At 34.5% G+C, this 23,234-nt stretch overlaps 1 protein-coding gene across 1 annotated transcript; it reads left to right on the top strand.

The window, feature by feature from the left end:
• The first annotated feature begins 17,463 nt into the window (after window positions 1-17,463).
• LOC111999973 (UPF0481 protein At3g47200) lies at window positions 17,464-21,819 on the top strand. Its single transcript, XM_024032074.2, has 2 exons — window positions 17,464-17,769; window positions 20,306-21,819. The coding sequence occupies exon 2, from the start codon at window positions 20,324-20,326 to the stop codon at window positions 21,725-21,727; it is 1,404 nt and encodes a 467-aa protein (XP_023887842.1). The 5' UTR covers window positions 17,464-17,769; window positions 20,306-20,323; the 3' UTR covers window positions 21,728-21,819.
• The last annotated feature ends 1,415 nt before the right edge of the window (window positions 21,820-23,234 follow it).

The following is a 23,234-nucleotide window of genomic DNA, read 5'->3' as shown; positions in this document are numbered from 1 at the left end:
ATATTGTGTCTATGGAAGAATTTAAGAGAATTTCAAATGTGGAGATTGCTCATACAGCATGGAACATTTTGCAAACAGTGCATGAAGGCACTAAGGCAGTGAAAATTAATAAATTGCAGCAATTGACATCTAGATTTGAAAGTATTAGAATGTCTGATTATGAATCTTTTGATGAATTCTGTGCTAAGTTGAATGATATTGTCAATTCTGCTTTTAATTTGGGTGAAGTTTATGATCAACCTGAAATTGTTAGGAAAATTCTTAAATCTTTGATTGAGGATTTTAGACCCAAAGTGACTGCCATAATTGAAAGTAAAGATGTTGACTCTATCCTTGTAGATGAACTTGTAGGATCTCTTCAGTCCTATGAATCTGATTTTCCAAAGACTAATAAATCCAAATCTATGGCTTTAAAATCTATTGATGATGTTGACGATTGTGGATTGGATGATGAACTCTCATCTGCTGAGATTGTTTATCTTGCCAAGAACTTTAGAAATTTACTGAGAAATAATAATAGGAGGTCAAGAAATAGAAATAATGTTGATACTAAGAATGTGAAGAAGAATGACTCTGCCAAAAACAATAATGCTGAAAAATCAAAAGAAAAAGTAGGTCAATCTTCAAATAATTCTTTAGGACAACAATGTTGTTAGGTTCTAAGTACTTAGGAACTAATGTATTAGAACTCTAATTTGTATTGTTGACAAACCATGATCAAAACTAGTTGTTTAGTCTTATTTTAGATTTGCTCAAAGTATATGATTTATGTAAAGTTGGAATTGAGCTGCTGCAGAATTCATTGTGCAATTCGGTTTGACTCGATCGATCGAGAATTAGACTCAACTGATTAAAAGTTGGGCAGAAAGTTTTTTCTGCTGAATTTCCAACTCAGCCCTAAGCCCATATGATGTGTAGGGTTTTATGTTTTGTCCTAGGTATAAAAGGGAAACCCTAGTCACGTTTTTGAGGTTGCTCTACTTGCTGTGTGTGTGAATCTCTTGTAATATCTGAGAGGTGGTTGCCTTCACACATGCTTAGGATTATCAAGAAGGAGATTCCATTGAGAGCTTAATGATCATTTAGTTGCTACACTAAAGAGCTTAAAGATATACAAGCGGGAGTGCTTGTACTTGCTGGAGAATCTAAGAAAGAAGGAGTCCGTGGTCTCGGAACTTGCACATGGTCGTGTCAGTAAGTTTTCTACATAAGGTAGCAATAGGATGTTAGTGGTCTAAGTTGCTATTATAAAATTTCGATTCTTTCATAGTGAATTCAGGTTTACATTGAGGATAGTTAGGTTGAATCCTCTCCAGGTTTTTTACCGGTTTGGTTTTCCTGGGTCATCATATCCTTGTGTTCTTTATATTCGGCACTTTACATTGATATGATTGTTATTGTGTTAACCTAGATCTGGAATTTAGACTAAATAATAACTTGGCTTATTAACTAGATTAATCCAATTGTGTTTTAAGGGGTCTAAAAACTCACAAGTGATATCAGAGCGGGTTGCTCACGTGTTGTAGATCTTTTGATCTCTGAGCTGATCCTTGACCCCTGTTGTCATGGAATACGGACACTCTCTGGTCATTCCTCCTCACTCTGATGGGAATAATTATGGTTATTGAAAAGTAAGGATGAAAGTATTCCTGAAATCTATTGATGAGAGAGTCTGGAACTCCGTTGAGTACGAATGGGAGAAGCCCACTACTCCTGTGAGTGAGTGGCAAACTTCTCAAAAAGAAGCAGTCGCTTTTAATAGCAAAGCTATGAATGCTATTTTTAATGTTGTTTCTATGGATGAATTTAAGAGAATCTCTAATGTTGAGGTTGCTTACAATGCTTGGAATATCCTCCAGACTATGCATGAAGGCACAAAGGCAGTTAAAATTAATAAGTTGTAGTAATTAACTAATAGATTTGAAAGCATTAGGATGTCTGAAGATGAATCTTTTGATGAATTCTATACTAAGCTTAATGATATTGTTAATTCTGCATATAATCTGGGTGAAATCTATGATCAATCTAAAATTGTTAGGAAAATTCTTAGATCTTTGACTGAAAACTTTAGACCCAAAGTGACTGCCATCACTGAAAGCAAGGATGCGGACTCCATCCATGTTGATGAACTTGTAGGATCTCTTCAGTCCTATGAGTTAGACCTACCCAAAACTAGCAAATCCAAATTAATGGCTCTTAAGTCAGTTGATGATGTTGATGTTGGTGGATTTGATGATGATCTCTCTGCTACAGAGATTGCTTACCTTGCCAAGAACTTTAGGAATTTTCTTAGAAACAACAACAGAAGGGCAAGAGGTAAGAACACTGCTGAACCTAGAAATTTTAGGAAGAATGATCCCGCTAAGGTTAGCAACATTGAGAAACCTAGGGAAAAAGTTGGTTAATCTTCTAATAATTCTATGGGTCCTCAATGTTTTGGATGTCAAGGGTATAGTCACATGAAATCTGAATGTCCTACATACTTGAGGTCTAAGGGTAAGGTTATGGCTGTAACCTTTAGTGATAATGAAGTTTTCGATGATGAGTCTGGTTCTGACGAGAATTAAAACTTTGTTGCTTTCACTGCTACTGCTGTAGTCAATGAAAGTTTGTCTGTTAAAGAGAACCCTTATAATGGGGAACTCTTTGAGGATGCAGATCTTCAAGAAGTCTACAATGAACTTTGCAAAGTTGCTACAAAAGATGCTATGAATGTTGATCTTGGCTTAAAGAAAATTGCATCACTTGAGCTTGATAAGAAAAATTTGCTTGTGAAACTGTTTGATGTTAATGAACTTTTGAAAAATGTGAAAACCGAGAATATACTTTTGCTTGATAAAGTTAAGAATTTGGAACTTGAACTATCTGTTGCTAGAGAACAAACTAGTAGATGCTAGTTCCATACTTGATCATATGCTAAGTGTTCAAAAGTCTCATTCTGACAAATCTGGATTAGGTTTTGTAGAAAGCATCTCTATATCTGCACCCCATTCCACAAACTTTGCTCCTTCTTCTTCCTTTGAACACCCTGTAAGTGAGGTTGTGAGTGAGATTGTTAAACCTAGGAAGATTAGGGTTGATTTGAAAGAGTCTAAACCTAAGGAGTCCACCCTTTCTAAGGACAAGTTGCATGGTAAGCCTGCTTGGGTTTGTCATTTTTGTGAAAAGTCTGGGCACATTCGTCCAAACTGTTTTAAGTTGCAAGCTACTAAGAGAGCAAATAAGCCAAAAGTGCTTGTGCCTCAAGTACAAGATCTTATGATACTTATTGGTGAATTGGTAAAGGCTCTTAACCTTTATTCCAATCTTGGAGTTGGAAATCACTCTAATGTGAATAAGAAATCCAACGCTCGAGGTGCATCTAAAACGTTTTGGATGCAAAAGGCTCAATCTAATTGAGTCTTTCTGACATGGTCCTTATGCTTCATTCCTCTACTCTTTGTAACCATTGTTTTTTGGTTTTTTTTTTTTTTTTTTTTTTAAAAAAAAAAAAAAAAAAAAAAAAAGGGAAGCAAATTGTGTTTTGCATTATTTTCTTGGATTTGAAATCAAGGTTGGCCAATTTATTTTTGCATAACATGTTTATGTACCTTGTTTAGCTTTAATGAGCTTATTTCTTGTGCTTTACTAGTTTGAGCTTTGTAGTGCATGTTGTGTGGGAAAGATATTTATAATTTTTGATCACTTTGTCTTATCTTGAAATCACATGCTTTTGATTGTCAGACTTGATCCTTTTGAAAAAGGCATAAATAACTATCTCACCACTGTTTACTAGCTAATTATAAACACCTTAGTGCATATCGTAAGATTTTGTGCTCGAGAAAGTTTAGCACATGCATAAAAAGAACACAAGGTGTAGCCTCGGTTTAAATGCTAAAATTGATGTGTACATTATTGAACTTTAATTAAATCAATCAAATAAATTTGGTGTGTACATTATCCCGGCTATTTTAATAAGTTTCTGCTCAATTAAAATTGGTGTGTATAATATGAGGCAAATCAAGAAACTTACATGATTGCTAGCTTTTATTCTAGGAGATGTGGGAGTTATATGATGTAACTCTTTAGGTGATAGTCTCTCTCAAATTCTATATGATGGATTTTGTAGACTTTGTGCTTGATTTCTATTTTTACATATCACTTCACATGTATCTCAAGTTTTTGCTAGTTGCACACACCACACAAGTTACTCTTTGCTAAACTTTGTACATGTTATGATGTGTGATTTTGGTTTGGTCAACCAAGTTTGAAAATTCCTTGAGTTTTATGCAAAACATGTTTGAAGCTTGAGAATTTAAGGAAAATTGATTGAAAATCTTAATTTTGGGAAATCTAGGTTCAAAACATGTGTTTTTGAAAAGCATTTCATCTCATACTCATGCATTTTATTTATAAAAATCAATGCTTTGAGGAGTTTCTACATAAAAATGCTGTGTTTTTCAAAAATCTAATTTTTCCAAAATTTCGACCAATCGAACCTGTTTTTCGATCGATTGAAATTGCGATTAAAAAATTTGGTCAACCTCTGTCTGTTTCGATCAGTGCTAGATTGGTATTGGATCAATCGAAGCATTTTCAACCGATCGAATCTGTTTTTCGATCGATCAAAAATCGTATGGAGAGTTCTTTAAAAACCTCTAGCTTTTCACGTGTTTATCACTATTCAACTTTTTCAAAAGCTTTTCTCTCTCTATCCGATCGGTCAAGGCTACCAATCAAGATTTTTGTTGTTTTCCTCCGATCTTTTTGCAAGTTTTTTTTCTCTCCCAAGGCCGGTAAGACTATTTGACCCTTCCTTTTTCATTTATTTTCAAGTTTCATGCATTTTTCATGCATTTCTTTGGGAAAATTCGAACTTGTGCATAATTGGGGTTTTTGATGATTCAAGCCTTATTTCTTGAAATTGATTAATGGATTTTTGTTAGGGGATGATATAAACATGATCCTTGGTGTTTAATTTGATCAATTTGTTGTATTGTGGGAAATTGAAAATTCTAGGGCTTGAATATACCCGATTTGGGGTTTTTGTTCATATTGAGTTTAATTGATGAAATTAGCTTGTTGGATTGATTAATTTGATCATTATAAACTGTTTTCTAACTTGTGTGATGATCAATTGGTCAATTTAGTACAAATTGAACAAGTGGTTTTTCAAAATTTTGGGGTTTTTGTTATAAACTCTATGCTCAAGCCAATTTTGTGATTCTTAACTTAAATTGAACTTGTTATCACTGCATTAGAGCATGCATCATGACATTACCTGTTCATGCATCATATAGATTGTTATTTCTATATTTTTTGTGTGCTAACTTGCAGTCTGCTCTTAGTTTTTCTTTTTGATCTTTTTGGCTCTGTCCTTGTGTCTTATCCTTACCCTAGCATTATGCCTAGGAAGACTAGAACTAATAGGTCTGCTCCCCCACCTCCTGCTCTGTCTTTTGATAGTGAGAGGTTTTCGAGTGCAAAAAACCAAGAGACCTTTAAGACACTTATCCTTAAGAGAAAGATTTGGGCTAAGCATAAGGTTTTGTTAGATGAGCTTGATCCTGCCATTAGGGCAAACTTTGAGCATCGGAGCTGGTTGCCACTTTTGGATATTGATTATCCTCCTCCAACTACCCTGATTAGAGAGTTCTACTTGAACCTCTCTATCCACGTCTATGATTCCAACATTTTATTCAAGAGTTGGATACAAGGTGTAGAGTTCACCATTACTCCTGATATAGTGGCTGATGCTCTTGGGGTACCTTTGGTCCAGCATCCTGTCTATCCCTATGATGAGTCTCCTCCCTTGGATGACATCATATCATACATCATTGGGTCTTCTATCCGGTGGGGTTCTGATCCTTGGATCACTTCTGTTGAGCTCACTAGGACTACCTATCTTTTCTTTAGGATATCATATCATTTCTTGTGGCCTATCTCTCATCTGCACACCATTCCTTTGGAGCGATGTGCATTTTTGTATGCTCTTGTTACGGATGCTCCTATTAGTTTTCCTTAACGGTTTCTTCATTCTTTGAACAAAGTTCATAGGAGTTCCTCTACCGCTCATGCTCTTTTTCATCATGTTTTCATTCATAGGATTTTGTTGTTTTTAGGTTTAGATGACTTCCCCGCTTCTAAGCCCATACACATTATTGCTCCCATAGGTGCCACTTTTCTTAGGCAAAGGGCTGCTCAGATGAGAGAGAGCTCTAAACGCCCTCGTGTTGAGCCTTCTAGTACCGCACCCCTCCTTCTTCTACAGGTACTACTGTTGGTGAGGCGTCTGCTAATCCTGTTGGTGGTGCTGTTGCTACTGCTGTTCCTCCACCATCTACTTCAGAAGACGTTGACATTTGTCGTACATTGGAGACTGTCATGACCGTTTAGGCGGCTCATGGTCAGATTTTGGTGGACATGCTTGATGAGCTTCATGCTTTGCAAGCAAATTTGGCGCATCTTCGACGTTCGCCTTCACCACCTCCTTTTAATGATGGATTTTGATTGCCCATTTGGCACTCCATCACAAAAAGGGGGAGTACATTTGGACTTTTGTAGAGATTTTTTGTAGTTAGGGGGAGAGATTTTGTTTTGGAGCTTGTGGAGCTTAAATTGTATCTAGGTGCTTCACTATGGTTGTATCCTTTTTGGCTCTTGATGTATTGTTTTTTGGCTATTCATGTTAGGGGTAAATACATTGTTATCTATGTTTCTTATTTCATTGTTCATTGATTTATATTTATGAGTTATTAATGATATATGTCTTTGTTTTGTGTTTTGTGAAGTCAAGAATTTATTTTGTTTTACTTGTATTTTCCACACATGCGTTTATGTGTTTGTTGAGTATTTTAGGAAATATACAGGTTGATTCAGTAGTGCTGTTGTCTACACTTACAACTGATGGATAGTAGTTAGGTTGGATTATTTTGTAATGGGCATTAATTTTGTAAAGGACTTTTACTTGTAACTTTGAGTACTGTGTTTGTGTTTTGTCACGGATTGCCAAAGGGAGAGTTTGTTAGTACTCTAACTTTGAGCATTGTGTTTGTTAGTCTGTTGTCTAAGTAATTAGGAACTAATATATTAGAACTCTAATTTGTATTGTTAGCAAACCATGATCAAAACACGTTGTTTAGTCTTGTTTTAGACTTGCTCAAAGTATGTGATTTATGTAAAGTTAGAATCGAGCTACTGTAGGATTCATTGTGCAATTTGGTCTGGCTCGGTCGATCGAGAATTAGACTCGACCAATAGAAAGTCAGGCAGAATGTTTTTTCTGCAGAATTTTCAACTCAGCCCTAAGCGCATATGATGTGTAGGGTTTTATGTTTTGCCCTAGGTATAAAAGGGAAACCCGAGCCATGTTTTTGAGGTTACTCTGCTTGCTATGTGTGTGAATCTCTTGTAAGATCTGAGAGGTGGTTGCCTTCACACATGCTTAGGATTATCAAGAAGGAGATTCCATTGAGAGCTTGATGATCATTCAATTGCTGCACTAAAGAGCTTAAAGATATACAAGCGGGAGTGCTTGTACTTGCTGGAGAATCCAAGAAAGAAGGAGTCCGTGGTCTTGGAGCTTGCACGTGGTTGTGTCAGTAAGTTTTCTACATGAGGTAGCAATAGTTAGTGGTCTAAGTCGCTATTGTAAAACTTCAATTCTTTCAAAGTGGATTCAGGTTTACCTTGAGAATAGCTAGGTTAAATCCTCCCCAGGTTTTTTACCAGTTTGGTTTTCCTGGGTTATAATATCTTTGTGATCTTTATATTCCGCACTTGACATTGATATGATTGTTATTGTGTTAACCTAGATTTGGAATTTGGACTAAGTAATAACTTGGCTTTTTAACTAGGTTAATCCAATTGTGTTTTAAGGGGTCTAAAAACTCACAAATGTTATGGATGTCAAGGTTACAGTCATATGAACTCTGAGTGTCAAACCTTCTTGGGATCAAAAGGTAAGGCTATGGCTGTTTGAGTGATGATGAAGTTTCTGATCATGAGTCTGAAAGTGATCGAGAAGGAAACTTCATGGCTTTCACTACTACCGCTGCAGCAAGTGAAATTGAGATTGCTGATGAGAACCCTTCTGATGGGGAACTCTCTAAGAATGCAGACTTGCAAGAAGCTTAAAATAAGCTTTGCAAGATAGAAGCTAAAGATGCTATGAGTGTTAAATCAGGGTTGAAAAAGATAAATACTCTTGAACAAGAAAAGAAAAATTTGCTGCTAAAGTTGTTTCATGCTAATGAACTTTTGAACTCTGTTAAGATTGAGAACATGTTTTTGCTTAAAAAGGTTAAAAGTTTAGAATTAGAATTATTTGTTGCTAGAGAACGAATAGATAGAACTTCTACCTCTAAACTAGATGAGATGTTGCATGTTTAAAAGTCTGTTTCTAATAAGACAGGTCTAAGGTTTGTTGAGAATGGATCTACTGTCGTAGTGAATCCTCCTAAGTTTGTACCTGCTATATTATCTTCTATTGTCTGTCAATTCTTTCTGATGTTATTCATAAGGAAGTAGCTCTTGCTTCTAGGAGAACTAGGGTAGATCTGAGTGAGCTTGAAACTAAAAATTCTAATAATTCTAGAAGCAAGAAAAACCACAAACCTCAATGGTTTTGTCACTTTTGTGGTAAAGCTGGACATACTAGACCAAATTGATTTAAGTTGCAAGCTTTAAAGCATTCTCCTAAACAAAAAGTGCTTGTGCCAAAAGCACAAGGTCCTGTTGCACTTATTCATGAGTTGGTGAAGATTCTTAACCTTTATACCAATGTTGGAGCTGAAATTAGGACAAATCCCAACTCCAATTTTGCATCTAAAAGGGTCTAGATGCAAAAGAATCAATCTCAGTGAGTCTATCTAACATGGTCCTTGTGAAAATTCTTTCTATCTCTTGTGACCAAAACTATTTTTTTTTTTTTAGGTTTGCATTTGCATAACATTCATACATTGCATTCTAGGATTTTTTTGTTTCATGTTTTTAAGTTTTTTTTTTTTAAAATAGAAAAAATAAATAAATAAAAAGGGGCTTTTGTATTATGCATCTTCAAGATGTGTAATTGAGGTTGGCCTATGAAATCTACATTTCATGACTGTGTACCTAGTTTAGCTTTGAGGAGCTTTATTTTTCTGTACTTCGCTAGTTTGTGCTATGTAGTGCTTATATTGTCTGAGTTGTTTATGGTTTTTAAACACATGCTCTTGATTTTGAAGTCACATACTTTTGATTGTAAGGACAAAAAAATCCTAGGAGAAATGCATAAATAATCATCTCATCATTGTTACTCTCCAATCATGAACACCTGTGTGCAAATCATAAAAGCCGTGCTCGGTAAGGTGTAGCACTTGCACAACAAAATTCTTAAAGGTGTCATTGTACATTAGTTAAAAGAAGCAAAAAGAAAAATGAAAAACAAAGAAAAATATGCTTCAAAAGAAAAAGAAAAAATGTATGGTTGCAAGTGTGTTTTCTAGGAGATGTGGGGGTTATATGATGTAACTCTTTAGGTAATAGTCACTTTCAAACTTATGTGATGAATAATGTAGAAAGCATGTTTATTCTCTGTTTACATGTCACCTTGTGAGTAACTCATGCACTTACTAGTTGCACACACCACAAGCAAAACTTTGTTAAATATGGTACATATGATTGTGTGTTATGTTTTGTGGCCTACCAAAATTAAACTTCTTGATGTGTTTAATGTATTTTCGGGGTGTGAGAAAAGAAAAGAGTGAGAAAATTTGATACAATTGAGTTTTTCTTTGAAAATTTTGATTTTGAAGATCATTTGAAGTCATGAACATTCATGCCATATCATAAAAAAGCGGTTTTTCAAATGATTCTACTGAAAAATTTTCCAGAAATTTTCAAAATTTTTGTGTCTTTGAAATTTGACCGATCGAACTTGTTTTCGACTGATCAAAATGTGAAGGAGAAAAATAGCTTCTTCTTTTAAAAGTCTCGGGTCCCTTCGATTCTTGCCCGATTCCTTTTGATAAGCAAAACCTGTTTTCATGTGTATTTCGATTCCTACTCGATTCCACTCGACCGATTGGATTTTGAATTTTAAAAACATATAGGTATCAGATCCGACTTTTTCAAAAGAGCTTTTTGTCTCTCTTTGATTTCTCTCTTAATTCCTCTTCTCAAATTTTATTTTTGGTCGTTTTTGTGGTCAAATATTCAAAGGTTTTCTTCATACACTTAAGGTTAATGTTCCTTTTTCATCTGTTTTACATGATTACATGCATTTTTCATGAAATTTTTAGGGATTTTTGCATATATCAATTTTGGGGGTTTTTGTTGAAAATAGGGTTTTTGATCAATTCTGAACCATGGGTTTTTGTTCATGCATCATTTAAGCATGTTTCACATACTTTAATTTCAAAAAATTTATGTTTAATTGAAAATTTTGAAATTAGGATTCTTGGTTCTTGAGAAATTCGAAGTTTTATGAAATTGAGCAAAACTGGGTGAAATTGGCTTTTGATATTGATGGATTGCGTGATTATATCTTGTATTATACTTGTTGTGTTGTTCAATTAGTCAATATAAGGATTTTTGAGAATTAGGTTGTTCAAAATTGGGGATTTTTTAAAATTCTTGAATTTCCTTTGTCAAATTTTCAAATTATGATGGATTTAGACTATTTAAAAGCATTAGATCATGCATCATATGAGTTAAACTGTCATGCATCATATAGTTTTTTCAAATTGCATGTTATCTTGTCTCCAATCCTTCTTATGCAGTCTGCCCTTGGTTTTTGTTGTTTTCCTTGTTTCTAACTCTTAGTCATGGCTCCTAAGGTTGGTAGGAAATTCAAAACTAAAGCCAATAGGAACCCTGGGTCTTCCTCTTCAGGTTTAGTCTTATGTGATAGAGACTGTTTTCTATCTTCTAAGTCTGAGGAAACATATGAGACATTGACTTATAGGTCTGAATGCTCGAATATGTGTTGAAAACACAAGAACTGTTTAAACCCCCAAATTAAAATTACGGCTCGATAGATTTTACACTAACTTAATAATAAGTGCGGAATAGTGTAAATGCGAGCGGATAAACAAACAAGCTACTCTAATCCATAATCTAAGCAACACAGCAGTATAATGGAATATAAAAGAGCAGGTAAGAAGGATGCAAACACAAGATAACACGCCGATGTGTTATCGAAGAGGAAACCGAAGAACTCGGCGAAAAACCTCTCCCCCGCCCTCCAAGCGAAAATCGATCCACTAGACAATCAGTTGGGATACATGGGTTAGCAATAGACCCTCCAAGCCTAATCTACCCGATATACCTAAGCCCTCCAAGCTCCTACTCCAACAAGGCTTCTCGGAACCGTGTCTTGTCTAGCTCTCTGGATCCCGTAACAAGCTCCATGTTGCATCTGCCATCCTTGGCTTCTTCCAACGCTTTCCAACAGCTCCAAAACGTCACTTGACACTCTCAAAGGGTGTGGTAAGTGTTTGGGCTATCAACCTCTCAATGGTATGGATATGGAGAGGTAGGAGTTGAGGAAATACCACAAGCAAGTTTGTAGAAAATTGTGGGTATGACAATCTCTAATTCTCAATGTGTTTGGCTAGGGTTTTCTCTCAGAAGCACTCCTCAACATTTATGGGTAATGTGGGTATAAATAGTGTAGGCACAGAAAGTGTGTATCAGACTGGACAGGCTGGCAGAACAGAATACTTCGCGGGTGTCTCACGGGAAGGTCTTACCCGCGAGATACTTGCGAGACACAGTTGTCTCCATCTGGCCTGACTCTTCGCATTCCAACATGTGCAGGGCACATGAGTTACTTCGCGGGATGCTAAGTCGCGAGCTACCCGCGAGAACACTTCATTCTTCAATTGCTTGAGTCTTCACACTCTCTCTTTATCACACAACCCTTATAATCAAATCCCACATTAATATAAGGTATAACAAATTGAAAACAATTACAATCAAATTTGGTACGGAATAAAAGCCAACAAAATACATAGTTGTAAATAACAACTTTACAAGGTCTATTTGGGGTGAGAGGGAGATAGTGTTAAGTGAACTAGATCCTTCTATACGTAGGAACTTCGTGTCTAGGAATTGGGTTTCCTTGTGTGAGGTTTTTGATCATCCTCCTGTAGTCTTAATTAGAGAGTTTTACTCTAATCTCTCTATCTATTTTAAGGTTACAGGTGGCCATTATTTGACTTCTGGATTCGTGGTTAGGAGTTTACCATCACTAAGCAAACTGTTTCTGAGGCTTTAGGAGTACCTTTAGTTCGTAAACCCACATATCCATACATTGAGTTTCCTGTTGTTGATATGATGTCTCTTCTTTGTGGCCGTCCTGTTTCTTAGGGTTTTGAACCAAGAATCAATTCTTTTGAGTTCACTGAGCTTATCTCTTTATACTTAAGGATCACATGTTATAACATCTATCCCATTTCACATGTTCATATTGTTCCCGTAGAGAGATATTCTTTCCTTTATGCTTTCATTATTGATGGTTATATGTGTTTTCTGTCCATGTTTATACAAATTATTGTTCATATCTATAGGAGTAAGAGTAAGAGTCAGAAATTATTCTTTCTTATGTTCATTTTTAGGATTTTGAGGTTCTTAGATTTGTCATATTTTCCTCCCCTAAAGTTAGTGCATATTACTGCCCCTATAGGAGCCACTACCTTAGATAGAGACAAGCATAGATGAAGAATGCTGAGCAAAGCACTGGGACTTCTAAAAGATCACGAGGAGATGCTGCTACTACCTCTAGTACTATGCCTGCTACTGAGGAGACTTTTGTGGATCCGATTGCAACTGTGGATCCTGCTAGTGATGCTGAGGATGTTGATCCTATAGTTGCTCCTTCACTTGCACTCCATGCTATGATGCAGTCCATCATGACTACTCTTGCTGCTTATGGACAGTTTCTTGATGAGTTGTTGATCAAGGTTGCCTCGTTGAGAGCTGATTTTACGGACTATAGGAGTGCTTTTCCACCTCCTCCATCCTTTGAGGATTGATTTTGCCTTTGGCAATACATAACAAAAGGGGGAGTAGCGTTTAGGACTTTTGTACATAAGGGGAGTAGACTTATTGTAGATGATGATGATGATGAGGTTATTCATTTTGATGTGTTCACTATCTAATATGTTTTGTGAATTCAAAGTTCAAATTTTGATTTAGATTGTTATACTGTATTTTCCACACATGCGTTTATGGTTTGTTTTTAGTATTTTAGGAAATTATAGGTTAATTCTTTCTACAACTGCTGTCTATACTAGCAACTAATAGTTAGTAGTTGTGTAAGATTTGTATTAGGGCAGTAATTTGTATTTGAGGTAGTTTTTGATTTAAGCATTACATGTTGTATGTGTGTTTTGTCACGAATTGCCAAATGGGGAGATTGTTAGGTTCTAAAGATTTAGAATTAAATATTTAGAATCATTATTGTATTGCGTTGGCAAACCGAGAATAAAACATGTCTAGTCTAGGTGTTTAGGCAATGCTTAAATAAGGTTGTTTCAAGTTTTGAAGTCCAGTTGATTGCAGAAAAGAAAAGTGAAGTTCTGCCTTTCTCGACCGATCGAAAATCGCAGGCACAGTTTTTGCAGAATTTTTAAACAGGCTCAAAGCCGGCGAAAATGTTTAGGGTTTCACTAAAATTTCTCCACATATAAAAGGGAAACCCTAGCCATGTTTTGGGTTTGCTGAAGAAGACTTGTATGTTACTCTTTGTGAGATTTGAGAGGTTTTGTACCTTCTAACTACACAAGAATCTACCGTAGAATCAAGCATTGGTAGAATATAGTTGCTGCATCAAGATCAACAAGTGAAGGTGATCTAAAACCTTTGAGTGGGATCTCAAAGTCACAAGCAATGCAGTTTGTGTTGTTGAAAATCCAAGAAGAGAAGAAGTCTGTGGATTCGGAACTTGCATATGGTCATGTCAATAAGTTACTACTGGAAGTAGCATTAGATTTAGAGTTAAATCTTTTGTAAAAACTTCAATTCTCTTATAGTGGATTTATTTTACCTTGAGAATAGTTATTTCAAATCATCCTCAAGTTTTTACCTTGAAATGATTAGTTTCATTGGTTTTTCTGAGTCATCATATCATGGTATTATTTACTTTTCTGCATCTTTGCATGTTATGATTTATTTGTGTTTAACCTAGGTCTGAAAATTAATCTAAGTAATTACTTGGTTAATAAATTAGGTTAAACAATCTATTTTAAGGGGTCTAAATGAACATACAGTAACCACTTATAATAATCATCTTGGAGTTACTTGAATTTACCAAAATACAAGTAAAGTGCGTTTTTTCATAGGATATGCCAATTACATAAAAATATGAACCTAACAGTTGGGATAATTTTAGGGGGTGGAGAAATTAGAGAGAAAATTATATATTTGAGTGTTTAATTGCAGAATAAAATGTGAGGGAAAACAATAGGGGCCTAGCTATTTTCTCCTAAGCCCATTAAAATGCAATCTCCATAAATTAGGGAGAAATTGGAAAGAAACAGGGCTGCAAAAATGGTTGGGGTACCTTGGATTAAAATGCCCATTGCAGAATGTTTTGTTTTTATTTTAGCTTTTGTCTTTTTCTTCTTCCATTTTTGTCCTTTTCAGTTGCTTCTCATTTTGGGTTTTTTATTTTTATTTTTATTTGTGTTCATCTATTTTGGTTTTTTTCCTCCTCATTAGCGGGTTTTTATACTTTCTTTTTTTGTTAATGAAATGCTTATCCACACATAATTTTCCAATAAAAATGTTTTACTACTTTTTTTTAATCTAATAGGGGTATGCAAATAAATTTTCGCAAACTACATTTTTCATCATCTTATTTTTCTTCTAAAAATCAAAAAACAAAGTTTCTCAAAAAAGTTAAAAAAAAAAAAAAACAATAAAAAAGAATTTACTATTCCTCAACTTTTCAACCCAAACCAAACATTAAGAGTAAACATTAAGATCTCTTCTATCACCCACTTTTTAATCTCCTTCATATTTTTAATCACTGACTTTTTAACCGCCAACCAAACGCATCCATAATGCAATGTGTATATTTCTCTTATAGGTTACACCCGGGTCCTGCTTCTAGCTACCATTCTGTGTGATTAAGATGTAAGTGAATAAGGCCATGTGATGTTTACTAAAAAAAGAAAGAAAGAAATCAGGTTATGTGTGTGGGGATCATATTTCTCTTGTCATGACAAAGACTAAAAACAAGTCAATAGAACGTTAATCATTTATGGGGTATGGCCCTGCATCTTGACTGTTTGTTTTCACAGGCCAGCTGGTGAAGTTGAATAGTAACAACCTTAATAATTGTTGCTCTGGATGAAAAAAGACAATGATGATGGTGCTTGCAGAGCATCCACAGCAATGGAGTTAAAAATTTAATTATTTGACATCACAAAAAGTTAATTTATCTATTTTACTTACTTATATGCTGCAGTAGTAGATCTATTTTAACTTTCAACACAATAAAATAATATAAATATCCCAATAAAATAATATATCTACTACAATAAAATACTACATCTTACTAAAAAAAAACACCACAAACTGATCATCGTCACAATTCACAACCACCGCCAACCAAGAACAACCACCCACAAATATCTTTCAACCAGCCACATTCACCTCCACCACCACTCCACTTGCAGTAGCCTCCATGTGACAACCACAACCCACGACAAGAAAAAAAATAAAAAATAAAAAATAAAACCACCACCAACACAACCACAACCACCAACACAGCCCATGACGACCACAAACACAGCCAACAAACTGCCATTTCAACCACAATCCACGGTCACAACCAAACCCACAAAAAAAAAAAAAAAAAAAAAATCGAAAACCCACAAACCCAGCAATCTAAGACCCATGAACCCAGAATTCCCGTCGTCGTCAATCATGGCGTCGTAGGGACAAGCGATGTTACTAATTACCATTGACATTCTGCGACGAGCTGGAACTGATGTTACTGTGGGTTCAGTGGAGAATCAACCCTGCGTCGATGCTGCCCACGCTGTCAACATCCTTGCCGTGCTTTGGTTTCCGATTATGCTTCAATCTCATCGCTCTACCCGTACATCTCTCTTTCGACTTGGGACTTGGGGCTTGGGTTGGCGAGTTGGGTCGGAGTTGGGTTTGTGGCTGTAAAGTTGTTATTTACAACTATGTATTTCGTTGGCTTTTATTCCGTGCCAAATTTGATTGTAATTGTTCTCAATCGTTTATACCCTGTATTTATTGTGGGATTTGATTATAAGAGTTGTGTGATAGAGAGAGAATGTGAAGACTCAAGTATTTGAAGATTGAAGATTTCTCGCGGGTATGTCGCGACTAAGCTTCCAGTGAAGTGACACATATGCCTTGCATATGCTGGAATGTGAAGAGTCAGGCCAGGTGGAGACAGCTATGTCTTGCGAGTATCTCGCGGGTAAGACCTTCCTGCGAGGCATTCTGTTCTGCCAGCCTGTCCAGTCTGATTTACACTTTCTGTGCCTACACTATTTATACCCACATTACCCACAAATGTTGAGGAGTGCTTCAGAGAGAAAACCCTAGCCAAACACATTGAGAATTAGAGATTGTTATCCCCACATTTCTCTATACACTTGCTTGTGGTATTTCCTCAATTCTTCCCTTTCCATTTCCATACCATTGAGAGGTTGATAACCCAAACACTTATCACACCCTTTGAGAGTGTTGAGTGACGTTTTGGTACTGCTGGGAAGCAATTGGAAGAAGCCAAGGATGGCAGATGCAACATGGAGCTTGTTGCGGGATCCGGAGAGCTAGACAAGACACGATTCCGAGAAGTCTTGTTGGAGTAGGAGCTTGGAGGGTTTAGGTACATCGAGTAGATTAGGCTTGGAGGGTCTCTTGCTAACCCATGTATCCCAATTGATTGTCTAGTAGATCGATTACCGCTTGGAGGGCGGCGGAGAAGTTTTTCGCCGAGTTCTTCGGTTTCCTCTTCGATAACACATCGGCGTGTTATCTTATGTTTGCATCCTTCTTTCCTACTCTTTTATATTCCATTATACTGCTGTGTTGCTTATAATATGGATTAGAGTAACTTGTTTATTTATCCACTCGCTTTTACACTATTCAGCACTTAGTATTAAGTTAGTATAAAATCTATCAAGCCGTAATTTTAATTTGGGGGTCTAAACAGCTCTTGTGTTTTCGATACATTTTCAAGCTTTCAGTGGCAGCGTAGGTTGGGGGCGACGACGGCGGCGTGAGAGGTCTAAAAGTTGAGAGAGAGGGAGTTGAGAGTTGTGAGAGTTGTGAGAAGAAAAGAAAAAGAAAAGAAAAAAAAGAAAAAAAAATATTTTAATAAAAGGGAGAATAAATTTTTTTTTTTTAGCTTTTAACTATCGTGTATATTTATTTATAGATGTGCACTACAACAATGAAGGTAAAATTTTTACCTTTAGCTGTGCTGCTGTTGTTACCAATAATGCACAAAGTAATGACAAGTAAATGCGACAGTTGTGTGTTTGTCAGAAAAGACGTCATGGTTATGACGTAGAGAAAATAAGGGTTGGGGGGTTCACTCAATAAATAGGAGGGCAAGAAGGTTTTGAGAATTGCTATGAAGTATACACAGGTATAGAAGATTGTTTCTTCGATGAGTGAGTTTGAGCTATGAGGGAGAAGAGAGAGAATCAAAGAGTCTTAGCTTTGCTTCGATGGACATGATCTCTATCAGACTCTGCTGTTTCTTGGAGTTAAGTTTAGAAGGCTGAAGCATTTTCTTTCAAATACAATTTGCAGGTTCTTTGCTCCATCCTTTCACTTTATTTTTGTTTAATAAAATTTGCAGGTGGCTGGTTCTTTACTCCTTCGTTTCACTTTAATCTTTTCTACAATATAAATTCGCCAAAAATTGATAATTTAGTTTATTTTTTATAATTTAGTAAGTAATTGAGTTCATATTTCAAAATTCTAATTTAGGAGACGCTATTCTCTACACACACACACACACACACACACACAACACACACACACACAAAAGAAAGGATTTTTTTTTTTTCCTCTTTTCTTCTTCTTCTTCTCCTGTTGTTTGAGGTAGATAGATTTGTGTGGATATCAACCAGTTCAGTCACCTCAATTATTTACTAAATTGATTGACTTCAATTTACACGATAAATAGAATTAATGAAAAGAAAATGTTAATTTTTTTTTGGGTATCTCAATAATTTAATATAATATATTGAAAATTATAGTCTACACCCCTAAACTATATTCTTTTTACACTTACTCTTTATACTATGAGAATGCACAATTATTAAAACTATAGATTTTTTTTATACATTCCATTTGAACTTAAAAAATACACATTTTACTTTCCTAAACTATACCCCTTTTACATTTATTCACTTACAATATGAGAATATAAGCTTACTTGCCTAAACTATTACCCATAGGGAAAATAATTTATGGGGGCAAGTATTATACGGAAAATAATTTAGAGGGAATAAAGTATTCATTCTCATAATTTAGGGGTAAATATAAAACAGGTTAAAGTATAATTTCCCTTTTAATCTATACTATATATAAGAGGATTTTCCTCTTTCAATTGAATTTTACTTTTTTATGATTCAAAACTACCCTCTCATTAATGAAGGGTAACTTTATTTAGAAATAGGGTCATAAATGTCAAATAACAAATTTTATTTTGAATTCAAAAAAATAAAATTCTTAAAATTAGGTTTTTTTCTTTACGTTCAAAAAAGAAATTACAAAAACTGCTTATCTCTAAAGTTTATTCTTTTTATTTGTTTAAAAATAAAAAATATATATATATTTCTAAATTATAATAGATACAAATTATTAACTTTTACCTAAAAAAATAGAAGAGCCTCTAAGCTAGGAATGTGGCTAGCTTTGGACTAGGGGGACAATGGCCCCCCCTGAATTTTTAAAAAAAATATTATTATATATGTGTATTAATTTTAACATTTTGTTTTATAAAATTACATTTTTTTTCCCTTAAACAATATCATTGATTCTTTTAAGAATAATGTTATACTCACAAACTTTTTTTATAACGTTTTTATAAACGATTTTAGCAGCAAAAGTTTGTAGTGCTAGTATTTTCCTCATTTAAGTGGCTATAAAAAAATTTATAAATCTAAAATCTAAAACAAAATATATAAGCCAAAAAAAAAAGCTCAACAACAAAAATTACCAATGGTAAAACTAAAAAAAAAAAAAAAAAAAAGGCTCAATTAGCCAATTTTATTTAAAATAAACAACTTGGTCATGTAAAAAATTCTAAACAAAAATAATTTTGTTCTTATCGACACGCAAAAAAAAAAAAAATTAAAAAAAAAATCTAAACAACTAAGTAGTAGCAGAGTCAAAGGTTGAAACTACTGCACGTAGTTAACAATAAAACTGCCCCCTTAACTCAAAACTCAAGCTCCATCCCTGCTTTGAGCACACACGTGAAGGCATGCTCAAACCCTAGAATATAGGAAGGAAAAATATTAAATAAGAATTAAATAGAAACTCCAAATATCATCTTGATTTGATAAAAACCGAAGAGATTTTTGAATTGTCAAGAAAATGTCCAATTGAATATAGGTAATTTCCTAGAATATATTTTCAATTGAAAATACTTTTGGGTGGAAAATATTTTATGTCGAAACCAAAAAAAAAAGAACAGAGTTCAAACTTTTTTTCCCGTCATGTGAGGCCGAGTAGTAGCATAGCTGCTGTGCAACGTCTTGAGGAACTCTACACAAGCTACGGGTCGTGTCCATTTTTCTGTTATCTTACATTATAAATAGCTTAAGAAGTCATCTGTGTCTCATATACTTTTACATGTATAGGTGTTAGATTGTAATTGGCTAGAGTTCTTAAAGCAGTTGTTTGGGTTGGGGTTGGGATGGAACTTGACAAGTTGTCATAATGCTATATTATCTCATGTTTCACATATATGTATCGTTAAATACAAATCTTGTTTCATTTTTTGTGTTGTATTTTATATTTCACTAATTATAATTTATCATGTATTTGTTTAATTTTTTTATAAAATTAAAAAAAAAAGTTAAAAAAAAATAATAATCAAGCTCATAATATACCTTAATTAGTGGAACATAAAGTGAAATACAATTATGTATTCTCTGTTTGATAATTTGTGTATCCTACAATTGTGAGACAGAGGATTACGTATCTTCTGCAATAAAAAATCTGATGGTCATAATAGAAGCTATTCTAAATGGTACTTCTTGGAATAAATTTGGGTTTAGACTGTTTGGTGATTTATTTCTTATGTTTATGATTGTTGTTTGTCTATCATTAGGAAAAAGGAACCTGGTATATGAAAAAGATGTCCATGTCTGATGCTTCAGAGTTTATCATTGACGTTAAAGATGTCAGGCCTGCCAAGCGGCACCTTAAGTGTTGCATCTACAAGGTCCCCAACAAACTTCGCGAGGTAAGGGAAGAAGCCTACACTCCAAAGCTTATTTCAATAGGCCCTGTTCATCACAACAAGAAGGAACAGGACAACAACAAGGAACAGGATACCGAAAAGGAACAGGACCACAAGAAGGAACCGGAGAATATGGAAAGTTTGAAACTAAGATATTTCAAGGAATTCTTTGGCCGGACAACTTGTAAAGGTCAGAAGGAATTTGCTAACATCATTGAGAAAAGAGAAAAGAATATCCGCCATTGTTATGCAGAAGAGATCTCTTTACCCAAAAAGGAAGATTTCGTGAAAATGATTCTATTGGATTCTATCTTTATCATTGAGCTCTTCTTGAGGACTGATGCAAGGCAAGAATGTGAAAATGATGATTATATATTAAGTAAACCATGGCTGGAGGAAGGCATAAAGCATGACTTGATATTACTTGAGAATCAGCTTCCATTTTTCATTCTTGACGAGTTACATCATCACATTGAAAGTTCTCCAAGCATTCATAAGTCCTTTATTGAGCTTGCCTGTAATTACTTTTTTCACATTGACAATTGCAAGATCATACCCAAAGAGAAGGAAGTAAAACATTTCACTGATTTGCAGAGATATTTCTACATTCCCCCCAACCTGAAAACTGGAGAAATCATTGAACATCTACATAGTGCAACAAAGCTGGACACGGCAGGATTGAATTTCAAGAAGTGGGAGAAAAAACCACCAGAAGAAGACAGACGTTTGCTTGACATTCAAATCAAGAAGCCGGATCTCTCGGAAATTTTTCCATGCTTCAATTGCTCATGGCTCTTGCATTGCTTACCTTGCTTGAAATGCTTTTGGTGCTTGAAACGTATGCAAACTAGCTTGGTAATCCCACCCTTTGTGATAAATCATGGAACTGAACACATTTTCCGAAACATCATGGCCTTGGAGCAGTGTCATTATCCAAAAGAAGCTTACATATGCAATTATATCGTGCTATTGGATTTTCTTATAAACACTAGAGGCGATGCGGAGTTGCTTGTTGACAAAAAGATTATTGTTCACTCGCTAGGCAGCAATAAAGAAGTTGCCAAAATGGTTAACAAACTTGGCAAAGAAATTGTGGAAAAAAATTCATGTTACCATCAGCTCGCTAAAAATCTTAATGAACATTATGAAAACTGGTGGAATAAAAATATCGCAGCCTTGAAAACAGTATATTTCCGTGATATTTGGAGAGGCACCGCAACTTTTGTTGGAATTATAGTCCTGCTTGTAACAATCGGAAATTTCCTTAGGCCTTTTGTCTATCACAAATAAGTTTCCTTTACTATGGTACTGTAATATCAGTTGGAAATCTGGCTTTGGTTGTAGTTGTTTTTGAAAATAACTATGATTAAGTTTAGTTTGTGGTTTCTCAAAAAACAAAAAAAAAAAAAAAAGAGTTTAGCTTGTGATATCCTTTCTCTCCTAACAAGTTATACTTTCGACTTTACATATTGAATGTTTCAAAGGTTATTTCAGCACCCATCCATAGTCTGCATTTGGGCTAATAAGTTTTACCCTCCTAGAGGTATACCCTCCAACAATACTACGGACACTTTCCTTGTGGTTACTTCCCCATTTCACTTCGGCACAATACATATCACTTCAGCACCATATGTATTGTGTACATGAATACAAAATTATCTATCCAAGTGTTTGTGTTCTAACATATATTCTACTTATTACAACTTATCATATATTTCGTTTGACTTTTCTAGTAAAATAACTAAGGTATAAAATGAAAAAAAAAAATTGAAACACATAGTTATGATTGGTGAAGCACAAAATGTAGAACACAAAAAGTGTTTAAACACATTATTTGTATTTGTGCACATTATTTAGTGGCAAGCTTCCATGATCCAGCATGTTAAAAAAGTGCCACTTAATGTAAGGCGTGGGTGGGGCATGAACAAAGCCGACAAATAGACCCAAAACCTATGAGCTTGGAATTTCTCCTCTAATTAGTGGGCTTTAGACCCAAATATTTGATTTTGTACAAATGAACTAAACGATTCACTAATTGACCCGTCAAGCTAGATGGTCTGTTCCTAAGCTTGGCTAGATGACCTGCACGGACGCACCCCAACTCAGGCTAAATCAGGGCCTGCTCAATGTGCTTCAAGGCATATGGGGACAACTTTAAGAGAGGCATTTTTTTAATATTTAAATATAAATTAAATAATATTTATTTAATTATATATATACATATTTTTTTTAAAAATCTATTTTTCTTGATTTTTGAGATATAAAATTACCAATTAAGTCTTTGTATTCAAATTTTGCTAATATTTTATTTTCAATTTAATATTGCTAATCCAATTAATTTTTCTTGTAACATAGTTGAACTAAAATAGAATTTTATCAACTTTAATTTTTAAAAACTTTGTTTTATAGACGCAATTGTAACATGTATTATTAGTAATTTTTTTTAATTAATTTTTTTATATCAAAAGAGTCAATTTCATACCGGATGCCTTTTAGTTTTGCTAAGAGAAGTAGGGAATGATATATTTTATTACTCATCAATACAAATATACCATTTTGAAATTACCGCTATATATATATATATATAAAAACTTTAAAAATATAAATGTATGCCTTACCTAAAATATTAAAGTATAACCAACAATTTAATCTAATAATAATAATAATAATAATAGTGGGGTAGATACTTAAAAATAATTATCTATTTTGATTTTTTTTACAATTATTTTGATTTTTTTTGTGTATTTTGTTTTAGGTAATGATTACAATTCTACTCAATATATTTTTTCATTGAATG

The sequence above is a fragment of the Quercus suber genome, unplaced genomic scaffold (assembly GCF_002906115.3).
Source record: "Quercus suber isolate HL8 unplaced genomic scaffold, Cork oak 2.0 scaffold_461, whole genome shotgun sequence".
NCBI lineage: Eukaryota > Viridiplantae > Streptophyta > Magnoliopsida > Fagales > Fagaceae > Quercus > Quercus suber.
Note: the sequence above shows the minus strand (reverse complement) of the source record. Positions and strands in the feature narration are given on the sequence as shown.